General features: G+C 42.5%; 1 protein-coding gene across 1 annotated transcript; it reads left to right on the top strand.

Moving 5' to 3' along the window:
* Window positions 1-361: 361 nt before the first annotated feature.
* Window positions 362-12532, top strand: SLC13A5 (solute carrier family 13 member 5; the record flags this gene model as incomplete). The annotated part of the gene is made up of 12 exons (XM_084219122.1): window positions 362-471; window positions 2789-2917; window positions 3691-3827; window positions 4241-4455; window positions 5743-5914; window positions 7052-7174; window positions 7711-7923; window positions 8708-8829; window positions 9099-9217; window positions 10368-10529; window positions 11499-11636; window positions 12404-12532. Exons 1-12 carry the CDS (start codon window positions 367-369, stop codon window positions 12530-12532), a joined length of 1764 nt encoding a protein of 587 aa, XP_084075248.1. The 5' UTR covers window positions 362-366.
* Window positions 12533-12843: the final 311 nt, after the last annotated feature.

Below are 12843 nucleotides of genomic sequence, written 5' to 3'. Positions count from 1 at the left end.
CCGGCACCCCTCTGCGCGCTCTGTGAGCCGGGAGAGCGTTCTTACAACACTCTCCCGGCTGGGATGGTAGATGATACACAGCCCATTGAGCCGCTTTCCTTGGCACGGAGGTGGTCGGAAGGGAGGGGGTACGAGACCGGCCCTCGCCGTGTCCCGGCAGCCCGGCAGGGAGGCCGGGTGGGAGCGCTCCGGGAGGCTCGTTCGCTCTCGGTCCTCCGCCGCGCCGCTGCCCGGGGCGGCCCCCGGCGGGGCGGGCGGGACGTGTCGCCCCCGGCCGGGTCCCTCCCGTCCCTCCCGCCCCGTACTTAAAGCGGCGGCGGCGGGAGCTGCTCCCGCGCGCGCCCTGACCGTGTCACCCCACAGAGCATGGCCCCGACGTGCCTGCAGCCCCTGCTGAGGTACCGCAACTTCGCCATCCTCCTCCTCACGCCGCTGCTGCTGCTGCCTCTGCCGCTCGTTGTCACCACGAAGGTAGGTGCCTGCGGGGCCCCTGCCGGAACAGAGCCCGGCTCCGGGCCTGCTGCCCCCCGGATGACCCCGCTCCGCCCGGCTCCGGCCCTGCTCCCGGTGGCACCCAACCCACCGTGCCAATTAGATGCAATTCATTCTGGGCCAAGACAAACCCATGCGTAGCTGGCCGGCGTTGGGATTGTCCTGCATTATGTCGTAGCGATTGGAGTCAGCTGACGGGCAGGAGCGCGTCCCCCAGCTCTCTGCTGAGGGTCTGGTACTCCCAGCATGTTGCTTGGTGACATTCTCCATCCTGATGCAGTCAGCGTTGTGTTGTTTGAATTGGTCAGGATTTCAAATGCCATGTCCTCCAATTCATCCATCTTACTCCAGGGATGGTGACGGCACAACTCCTTTGCATTCAGTGGAGTTATGCTGGCATAAAATTGGAATAACCCAGGGAAGTTTGAGCTTTAGTGCCTTGTAGCCTTCTTGACCAAGTGTGAATGCTCAATTTGCAGTATTTTAGCCTACTAGAGCTTTGGAGGCTATTCTAATGCCAAAGCCAGCCTTTCTTCTGAGCAACTTGTATTGCTCAGTCTGTTTTAAAGTACAGGAAAATTTCATCTGTTTATAAACCAAATTGTCAACCCTTCTTGTTTACCTGTCTAAGTTATACCAGCCTGGCCTTTCAGTTGAATGGTGGTGCTTTATATAATGAGGAATTCCTGACTGTTAAGCTCTACTTTGATCAGAACTAGGAAAGATAATTTCAAAAAAAACTAGGTATGTCTTCAGTTTGCCATTATTTGCAGGCATATTTTGTCATTAGTCTAACCTAAGAAATTACATTATTTCACAATGGGAAGGCAATATTTCTGTCAGTGACTGCTTTTTCATCTCTCAGCCAGAAGGCAAGTCACTGTGTTTTGTGTCAACCGCACAGAAACACTAAAGAGACATTCTGTGACTGTTTCCATAAATCACATATATATAGGTATAAATACAAATATCTATTTAATTCCAAATCTTTCATTGTTTGAATTGGCCACAGTTGCTGGAGTTAAATTATAAGCATGGCTGTATTTTTGAACTTCACATAAATTATTTACTCTCTACTCTCTAAAACCAGGGTTTTGAATTTTATTCACTTAGAGTTATCTGTCTTTCATTCTAGCAACAGATTAACCAGTCAATTCTACCCCTGCATTACTGCAGTACAGCATGAATTGTATAATGAGTTGACCTTATATTTATAAAGGGAAGAGACTTCAACAGGACCTGCCTGATATCTTGTAGTCTCTGAAGAATTTATCTTTTCAAAACTTGTGCTGTAATTAATCTGGAAACTTGAGGGGAAGATTTTCACATTACTAAAAAAAGGTGTTTTCTGGTTCTTAAACTTCTCAACAAAATTAACTAAAACACAGCCCTACTTACTAATATCACCTGATGTCAATTTTTAAGTGTTACTGTCACACCATTTATTTTAGCAATAAAGTCACATTTGTTGTATTAGAGTAAAATCCCATAAACACAGGCCCTAAATAGGAGCAAATAGTGAGCTACAGAACACTGACTTCAGCTTTCAAGCAGTTCACTGTTAGCTAATGAATACCCGCTTCTCCTGACAATTTTTAGAGTACAAACCACAGAAGGCTGGGATACAGAAATGCCTGGTCAACAGCCCAAAAAGACATGTTACAACAATTCTAAACTAGGGAATCCCCGTAGCAGGTAGGGACAGTATGATATGGGAAGATAGTTTAATACCTCTAATGTGCTTAGTCACAAAAAAAAAAGGGGGGGGGGGGGGGTGGTTTACTTTAGGAGTTAACTTTAAAAAGCGAAGAACTTTTAAATTATTCAGTGAAATTGTTTCTGAGCTCAGCTCTGTTACTAGACATACATCAAAGACTTGTGAATTTCAGGAAAGCTAATCATCCACACTGGGAAATTTGGCTATCCGTTTAAAAAAGTTAACTCTATATTGCTGTTCTTGGCTCCTAGATGTAAAATCTGCTGACCTCAACGATCAAGAGGTACTTTTACATAGCAAGCTGTGCACCTACCTAGTGGTGGAAGATTTGTTTTTCTCACAGCATTTATTTTGTGGGGTTGTATTAAAGCAAACACTATGGTCTTCTTGGTCAAAGAGATCTTTTTATACAAGTGACTTCAGAACATGATTTAAAAGCACAAGTTTAAGTCCTGATTCAGTATAACTTGTTAAGCTACAGACAGTGGAGTGTGTGAGCCACTTGTAAGAGCTACCAATGTGTTTCTTATCTTTAAAAACAGTTTCTAATGCTTAAATATGTCTTCTATTATGTTGCAGGAGGCCAGATGTGCATATATCATCATTATCATGGCTGTGTACTGGTGTACTGAAGTGATCCCCCTGGCTGTCACCTCCCTCATGCCAGTGGTATTTTTCCCCCTGCTTGGAGTTCAGACCTCTAAAAAAGTGAGGAACTTGTGCAATCCAGGTCTGATACAGAGAAATCCAGTGCTGTGATCCCTCATCAATATTTAGCCAACAAGTCTGTATTAGTGTTCGGGGTTCTTATATGGGAGGATGCTGAGCTATGTACACATTTGCCCAAAGTGTTAACAGTGGGGGGCTTGAGGTGGTAGAGGGGAGGGTCTCTTTTGGACATGGATCCTGCTGGAGAGCATTCCACTAGTGCCAGCAGTTTGTGTGTTCCCAGCCACAAGGAGAAAGAAAAAGTAGAGCTGACAGTCTTCTGGGAGATCTCAAAATACATGGGACAAACTTGTGAGAGTTCGTCCCATGGTGCCAGCAGGTGTGCTGTGTCCTTCCCGGATCTCTGCCTGGGCTGTTTGTGCTGGAGACACGAGGCACAGGCTGTGTTCAGGTGCTGCAGCCCAGGTTCACTACTGCCCAACAAGCTGGTAAAGGCAGGTTGCCGATGGTGCTGAGAAAGCCCTTTTGGAGCTCAGTATTTCCAGCATCTTCCATACTTTGAACCCCCTGCTGCGTTCTAGGAAACTGGTCATTTTGCACAATGATGCACAAAGAGCTCCTGCACAGGCAAGTCAGCAGTTACACAGGAGATGAAGGGTTCAGGAAACTGCAGGGAGCCTGCAAGCAGCAGCTGCCTCTTGTTCCAGTGTTGGCTGGGGCCTGGTCCAGTCCATGGATTTATGAGAGGGTGGTAAGCAAATTGTACTAGTGAAGCAAGTATTTTGGCCTGACTTACCTTCTCTGTCTTACAGGTGTGCTTGCAGTACCTAAATAGCACAAACATGCTCTTCTTTGGAGGGCTGATTGTTGCAATTTCTGTTGAGCAGTGGAATCTTCACAAAAGGATTGCACTGAAGGTCCTTCTGATTCTTGGGGTGAAACCTGCGCTGTAAGAGTGTTACATTGTTTTTTTTCTTACCTCTTAGCAAAGGTCTAGGGACAATATTTAACAGTCAGCAGAGAAAGGATCCTTCGAGAGCCAGTTTAGCTGTACTTGCACAGAGTTTCCAGAAATAAAGACTAGCAACAGGAGCAGTTTATTTGTTCTTTATCCAAAACTAGCATCTGACTAAATTTTAGAGGCTTGCCATTGGGCACAAAATTATGACAGACTTAATTATGCCTTGGGATTCCTTCAGTAAACGTGGCAGAGCTGTTCTAGAAGGGAGTCTGGCCCTGCTCTATACTAGTGACTGCACACATCTCTGCCTGGGTTTTGCTCTCCAAATAATAGTGGCTATGAAGCCTAGCTGCATCTGTTCACTTTCTTCCTCTCTCCTCTGTGTCTTTCTCTCTTTTCAGCTTGATGCTGGGATTTATGATAGTCACTGCCTTCCTGTCAATGTGGATAAGCAACACAGCCACCACTGCCATGATGGTTCCTATTGTCCAGGCTGTCCTGGATCAATTGGACTCCACAGAGCATGATGGGACCACAGTGGACCAAACAACTGGGCAAACAAGTACAGTGATTGAGCTGAAGGAAAAGAGCACATCAGGGTCCACTGCAGTGCAGGGTAAGGGTCTGCTCACCAATAAGCTGATGCTACTGAACTTGCTACACTCAGCTCCCCGACCTAGGAGTGCTGTGTACCCTTTCCAAGGAAAGAGGATGGTAACCTGACTGAAATTCTGTAAATGTATGACATTTAGGTTTTACAAAATAGCTTTCAATTTTAATGGCTGCCATTTTGTATGCAAGTGCTAGAGCCCAGACAGGTTGTTATGTTCTTTCTTTCGAGCTGGAGTCATCTTCCTGGTTTCCCTAGACTTAACTGCCTGTTTAGGGAAGTGAAGAGCATATCCTGTGGGAAATAACCATCCAAACACCCAGCATTCCACTTTCTAAATCTTGTGGTTATCAGTGGGGATTCAGGTTCTAGGCCATGTAGGACTATTTGGAAAAATTATGTAAACACAATCTATTTTGGTTGTAGGGTAATAAATATCTCTTTATTGACCAGATGGTATGTAGAGGTAGGGAAAAGAAAGAGGACTACTTTAAAAGTCACATGGGAAAGAGGAACTGGTGTAATTTGACTCACAGTAGACAAGCTGTTCTTGTGTGTGATCTTACCCTGATGCTTGATTCCTCAAGGTCCTCTGCCACTGATGTGGTTCTACAATAGGTTTCACTTTAAATATGTGCACAAACTCAGACCCTCTCATTTCAGTGCTCTGCTGTGCTGTTACACAGGGCTATATTATTAAATATGATTAAAGATCAGATTCCAAGTGTAGTGAAGATAATAAGAATGTGCGAAAAATACCCTTTGGTATTGTTGAGTTGGTCGCAATTGCCATAAATTCTTTGTCCTGCACCATCAGTCCAGTCAGATTTCAAGATTAGAGTGTTACCCTCAGAGAACAATGGACACAGCAGTAAAGTTTCATGGTTATTGTAAGTTGACATAATGCCAAGCAAGGATTTGGGTTTCAGTGGGTTTTTTTTTCTGCCTGTATTCACAGCTGTTAAAGCTAGTTGGGTTCTTGTTGTGGAATTGGAATGGTTTCAGTGACTACAATATTTGGCTGGTGGTAAGCCTCTCTGTGAATCAAGACATTACTGAATAGGAGTTGTGGCACTGGTGTGGGCAACAGCATCCTTGGATCATGTAAACCCAGTCCATCAACCTCCTTCTTCTGTTCCTCGTGAACATTAGTCTGAAGTATTTAGGGAGATATCTGTGGGTTTTTTAATTAAAATAAATGGCACATACAAACCAGAAGCACTAAGCCTACAGACCCTATCCTGAACTCTCTGCCTTTCCAACTTTACCTGAGGCAAATAATTTTCTGTCTAGGTGTAAGCAATGAACAAGCCACTGATGACTCCAAATCTTCTGAGGAAATTAAAACGAGGCAGCGTATATGCAAGGGAATGACACTTTGTGTATGCTATGCTGCCAGCATTGGAGGAACTGCAACACTTACTGGAACAGGACCAAATGTGGTACTGAAAGGCCAGATGAATCAGTAAGTAATTTTTGCTGCTTCTCTTAGTTACACTGTCATACTGTTTGTGTGACCAATTGACTGGTCTTAGATGACAATTTCTGTTGTGAACTTCAAGCAATTAGTTGAGGAACTGAGAATGAGAAATGTGTAGGAAGTGTTTGGCCTCATTTTTTTTGCTTCAGCATCTTTTAAAAGGAAGCTATGTGATGGAATTAAGGTCTTCTGAAAAAATTGGAAGTACTTGTTGGCAATCAACATCCAAGTGGTTGATTGTGCGATATTGGTTCTTCTGTGTCCTGTTTTTCAACTGAAATGCAGCACATCTGGAAGAGGAACTACAGTAAAGAGCACCAGAAGAATGTGGATTACCTCTACTCATAAGCACACTGAAAAGAGCTAAAAGGAACTTGGCCCTTCCTGTAACACTGTTCCTCCATGCTGTGGCTGTGGAAACTGTGCAGTTGTGTTGTTGTGTCATTGCTAAACTGAGGTTGGGAACTGATCTACATGGAACCCAATCTGCAGTGGAAAATTTTCCAACATTACTTCCTTGTGTTGCAAGTGTTACAGCCTTACCTGCTACATTATCTCTTGGTTTTAACACCCAGCTGGAAATTGGCTATTGATATTTTTCCTCCAATCATTATTGGCAAGCACAGAGAATAACAAAAATTGCCTTTCTTAAAACACTGTCTTCATTCTTTCAAGTCAACTAGCAACTTTTTCATCTGTTGAAGGCAGCAGAAGTACAGATGTTAATTTCAGGGAAGATATTTATTGTTCTCTTACTAGAATGAGTTGGGAGGAAGAAAAAAATATCCTTTCTTGGAATAAATGAACAGGCGTGTTAGGAGTGAAAGGTGTCTAGAATTAATGGGAGATCTTTCGGCCACGCTTGTCTGACTGAGAACTAAAGTGTCATCATAAGCTCCTGTATGCATCAAATTAAAGCACAGGGAAAACTGACAGTCATTTAAGTTCTGCTCTGAAATCAGGCTGCCTTATCCCATGACTTAAATTAGGCTGTGCATGTTACATATGATTGCTTGTAATGATTGTCCTAGATTTACATGCATAATTGTCTCTAGCACATATTAAAGGGAGACTAGATTGCTAAATGTTTTGACGTTCATACAGAAAATAATTTCTTTACAGGTTGTACCCCGACAGTAATGATATTGTGGACTTTGCTTCCTGGTTTGGATTTTCATTCCCAAACATGGTCCTGATGTTGGTGCTAGCTTGGATTTGGTTACAGTGCTCCTTCATGGGACTCAAGTGAGTATTTATCTACATGATATTGTGTAAACCCCTCAGTAAGTTAGTGCAGATCAGCTTACTGAGATATCTGGCTAAAACAAATGCAGTGGCAAGTTATTAATTTTGTAGCAGAGAGCCGGTCCATTTTACAGAGATTTTCAGGTCTGGAAACCTTTTGTGTTCATGGGAGGTATATTAAGGCAAAAGCCATATACATTCTTAATCTTCAGTCAGAATTGCCTTTTTATTTTTCAATCTCTTGCCTGTGAATTTCAGCCCTAGGAGAGCTGGCATAGCTGGTTTGCAGCCCTTGATTTAAGCCTGACTTATTCATCCTGGGTTACTCCAAATTGCCATCCTTTGATAAACCACATTCTTCTGTGAAAACTGGTGTGTCTCCACCAAAATACTTTGGCACAGTTGTAGTTTCTTTATTAATGGCCTCTGCTATAGTCTGTGTCTGTCCCCAAGAGGGGCGGCTGCAGACTGATAAGGATGTTAGATCCCTCTAATATGTTCATACTTGCAATATTTTTTTCTCCTTTTTTTCAAAGCTTAAAAAAAAACTGGGGCTTTCGGGCAGAGAAAACTGAGAAAGAAAAAGCTGCATATGATGTGCTGAAGGCAGAAATGAAGAAGTTAGGCCCTATGACTTATGCTGAAATAAACGTCCTTCTTTTGTTTGTATTGCTGGTGGTCTTGTGGTTTTCCAGAAACCCAGGCTTTATAAAAGGCTGGGCTGGTCTACTCTTCAAAGGAGGAGAAAAGTAAGTATTTAGGGTTTTTTTCCATCTTTTACCCACTTGGTTATTAATCAGATTCCCTTGCTCATACATTCCATTTTGAATGTGGCAAAGATCATCAATTCCAACTTTACCTGACTTCACATGTTTGCTGGGCTTGATACAATGGCGTGTACATGACACTACCAATCATCTGTGATTTGACAGTTTGTGCTACAGTGAAAAGGCTGGAGACTGAGACATGGAGCAAGCTGAACTTCCTAAAAGAAGAGAAAATTCTGTAATGTTGGTCTCAGTCACACTGACATACACCTTGGTATTTTGTTTGTATGAGCTCCAGTCGGTTGCAGTGACATATGAACATTTGGTAATATCACCTTTAACCAATACCTTAGAACTCACTGGAAAATTGATTTTGTGCTTGGAATGGCTTCTTTGTGTAGTGTTCGTGCATGGCATGTTAGGAATGTAAAATACATATTGGGACTATCATTCAGGCCATTTCTTTAGACGTCTGTCTTTGAGATACAACTGTTGACTCTTGGCTTCAGCGCAGAGAAAGAACCCTGCCCCAGGAGGGATGAGTTGCCATTCAGGACTCTATTTATTAATGTGTATTGTAGCTTGTTTCTTTTATTATTGTGTTTAAATTATGGCAGGTCTGAGAGACTTCAGATATGAGCTAATGACGTATTTTGCTCAAGCCCCAAATGGGATGGCAAAGATCAGTGACTAGAATGCTGGAAGGCAGCCCTTTTCTAGGAGAAAGATGTCCATTTTCTAACCTGTATTATCTTTTCTTCATTAGGTATATCACTGATTCTGTTCCTGCTGTGTTTGTTGCCCTGTTACTGTTTGTCCTTCCTGCTCATAAGCCCAAATGCATAGGCCGGAATCCAAGCATATCTGACCCTGAACAGACTGAAGAAGGTATTTAAAAGAGGGACTGTAGTACTGTGAAACATCTAACCCACTCAGCCAACAAGGCAGAAACATGCACTGGATTTGCATGCAGTTCTTTAGAGCATCTCACCTATCTCCCTTGTTGGACAGCTCTGGGGCACAGTCCATGTCCGTGTGTGTTACCCTCACCCTGTGCAGATTTCTCAGGATTGGGCATCTGCCCACCAGTATCTTACAGAACAGAAAAGTGTCTTCACTCTGCTAAAACATGTTCTACTTTTTATTTCTCACTTCAGATAAGAAAAAGCCATTTTTATCAGCCTCGCTGCTAGACTGGGATGTGGTTCAAAGGAAGATGCCCTGGAGCATTGTGCTGCTGCTGGGAGGAGGTTTTGCTTTGGCTGATGCAAGCGCAGTATGTCCTGACATCTGTTTTTCTCTGATTCAAAGGCAAACTTCCCTGGTTTGTTATCTAGTCCTGTATTACTGGGCATGCACCCAAAGCCAAACCCAGTAGCCAAGTTCAGATCTGAAGGGAGATCTAAATTATCAAAAACCAAGGAGAGGTGAATGCTTTTGAGTCTTCTTCAGAAATTTTTGTTCTTTAAAGCTTCTTTAGTTTATCTTACCTCTTGGAGACTCCCAAGTAGGTTGGGATCTTTGCTGTCTGGACAGTCCAGAAAAGCATCCTTTCTTATTTCTGTAATCATCCCAATCCCAGCCCCGGCTAGAAAAGTAGAAGTATAGATAGCACTTGTCAGATTTGCAGTACCATTTGAGGTTTGTTTGAGGGTTATATATCTTCAGACTGAAAGCAAAACCACTGCTGAAGTGGTCAAAAAGAAAATCCTGGGTTGATGCTGTGTTTACAAATTCACAGAAAAGGCAGCTAAATTCCCAAAACAGGAAGGAATCTTGAGGTGAACCATATTGTTACTTTCATCATTGCTAAGATGCATCTAAATGAAAGCAAGCATTAGCGATCAGTAGTGCGATATTTTGGGGAAAGTCATGTTCACATCCAAGTTTTGTGACTAATTGGGTTTAAACCATGGGGCAAGTTAAATTTCTGGCCCTGAAATTCATCTACATACAATACACATAGATTATTAAAGCTCCAGACCATTGAAAACTATCAAGTCAGATTTTGTAACCTGTTTGTATCAACTACTTCCTGTGTTCCTGCACTAGAGCATTCACACAGAATCATAACCTTCAGAATCCTTCGAAGAATGTGCCAAGAAGCTTCTGGGCCATATACTAAGTATTTGCAATGACCTCAGAAAAATTTTCTTGTTCAGCAAGAAAACCATAATTTTGTAACCTCTGTGTGAGCAAGTATTTGGTTTCTGGAAGAATCAGAAAAAGGGGATTCAGTGTTATGTCTAGTTGGCAAGGAATTTTTTTTTAGTTTTTGTGACAGATAATTGTACTTTCCTGGATGGTGTTTGTATAATTCAGGCGTCCTTTAGTATTATTTGTCAGGAATGTTGCCCATAACATGGCTTCCCTGTTTGTGAGTCAGGGGTTTTAAACCTCACTGAAACCCACTTTCTTTCTTGCAGAACTCTGGACTTTCAGCTTGGATGGGTCGTCAGATGACTCCACTGGGATCTATCCCACCATGGGCCATTGCATCAGTGATCTCCCTTATTACAGCTGTCTTCACTGAATGCACCAGTAACACGGCCACAGCTACCCTCTTCCTGCCTGTCTTTTCATCCATGGTAAGATTGCTTCTGTCCTGTTACCCTGTCAGCTGGAGGATCAGAGTTAAACTGGGTGGCAAAGCAGTATTATAATTACTGTCTTGGATGTTGCTCCAGTGTACTTAAAAGGAAGCCAGGTCATGCCTTCTGTAAGGTGTGGGCCATGGCCCTGGAGAGGGTGAAGTGACAGTCACTTTTTCAATACAGTTCAGCAAACATCAGTTACTTCTGGTCATTTTGAACCATCAACTTAGAACTGGGAAAACACACACACAAACCCCAAACCAAAACAAAATCCAGCACTTTCTGATGGTGCCTTTGAATTATTCATCTTCACATTTTGTGCTAAAATACTCAAAGTGGTAGTCCTGATTATTAGGAACGTGTAATTTCTCTTAGGAACCCCAAAAAATTTTTAAACTTAGGGAGGAAGGCCTGATAAGTTTTGCTGCCTTTTCTGAGCAGAAGCGAAACTGTGGCATAAAGAGAAAAATAGGTTACTTTGTTCTTTAATTAGAAAAGAACAAATACTTTATTCTAGACTATTTCCTCAAAGCAAAATTACCCCAAATCAAGGTACTGAGCTATTAATGACTTAAATTGGCACTTGAGTTTTGAGTGCCACAGAGTTTATGTAAAGTCTAAGAGTGTCACTCCATGTGCCTAGTAATTATAATTCCCATTCCTGGAAAAAGGGTGGTCCGAGGTCAAAGAAAAGATTGTTGGATATATTTGACCAGAAATCTAAGTTATACCATAGAGCAAAACAAACAACATGAAAGAATTGTTTTTAAGTATCATTGGACAGGAAGCAAGTTATCTTTAAGCACATGTGGATTTCAGAATAAAATATTTGTGAATTATTTTGGTGATGTAATACAAGGAAACAAAATAAGTCTATGTATCTCATTGGTCTGGTGTAGGTTGATCCTTTATGTTTTTCTTTTCAAATACCCCCAGAGTGATATTCTCTCCATTTCATTGCAGGCTGAATCTGTCAAGATCCACCCTTTGTATGTTATGCTGCCGGGTACTCTCAGTGCTTCATTTGCCTTCATGCTACCTGTTGCAACACCACCAAATGCAATAGTGTTTTCTTACGGCCACATCCGTGTTTTGGATATGGTAAGATAATTGCCTTCTCTCTTATGTGAAATTCTCCATTGCTTTCTTCCTGAAATATGGTGAGAGTTTAATTTTTTTGCATAGTATTTCCAAAGTGCCAGGAAGTTCTTATGGGCTGTAAGTGCAACTCTGTGCCACTCTCTTCCGCAGCGTTAATATTGTGATAAAAATTTGCATCTCTGAAGTAACAGTACTTCTCTCATGGGCTTTGGCAGACATACAGATTGGCCCAATGAAAAACTGACAAGTCATAAGTCTCTGAAACCTGAAGGGTTAAAGTCCAGGCATGCCCTGCAGTGTTCTGGGGCTTTGTCGAGTATCTGAAGCCCTGTCTCCACTGAAGCTGAAAGCAGAAGGTAGCAATCAGTAGCCCTTGGCTCTAGTCCTCTGATTTTCTGCCAGACCACACAGGGCAGGTTCTGGGCAGAACACACAAACATTACTGGTTTTCTAACTGGATACTTGAAGAGGGCATAAGCTGTTCTCTAACTAATAAGAATGACATGCCTTAAAGCTCCTCGACTGGTTATATACATAGCAAAGTGCTCAAAGACTTTGCACACTGTGTTCCCTGGGACCTCCACCTAAGCAAGAGCAGAAGGCAGTGGATACAGTGGCTATTTCTGTGATTTATTTGACCGTCTTTCTTGTGTATGTACAAGAAGGTCTTGCTGCAGTTTGCTGTTCTGGTGTTTGGGTATTGCTTGTTTGGGCTTGCTGTGCTGGTGTTTGGTTATTGTTGTTGGTTTGGATTTTTTTCCTCACAGGTTAAAACTGGAATAGTGTTGAATGTCATTGGAGTCTGCTGTGTCACACTGGCCATCAACACATGGGGAAGACCTATGTTTCAGCTGGACACATTCCCAGCCTGGGCAAACAGAACAGGAAAGCAGTGAGCTGTGAAGAATTCACGTGTTGAACAAGGAAAGTACCCTCAGTACTCCCTATTGCCTAAAGTCCTGTATAAAGTCTCATCACCACTTCAGATCCAGTGTTGGGTGTTTGCTGCCTTCCAGCAGTTCAAGTTTGAACCAACCCAATCTTACTCCAGTTGTGCTGGAGCCAAAAGTGTTTGCAATTGTACAACCCCTGTGTCAGGATCATAAGTATGTTCGAGTGATCCATTGTACCTCCAATCAAGGTCAATAATTAGGATTTATCAAACTTTCAATAAAGAGAGGGGAGGCTGTTATATGAAATGGTTTGA

Source organism: Fringilla coelebs, assembly GCF_963513975.1.
Source record: "Fringilla coelebs genome assembly, chromosome: 20".
Lineage (NCBI taxonomy): Eukaryota > Metazoa > Chordata > Aves > Passeriformes > Fringillidae > Fringilla > Fringilla coelebs.
The sequence above is the reverse complement of the archived record's forward strand: the minus strand, read 5'-3'. Positions and strand labels throughout refer to the sequence as shown.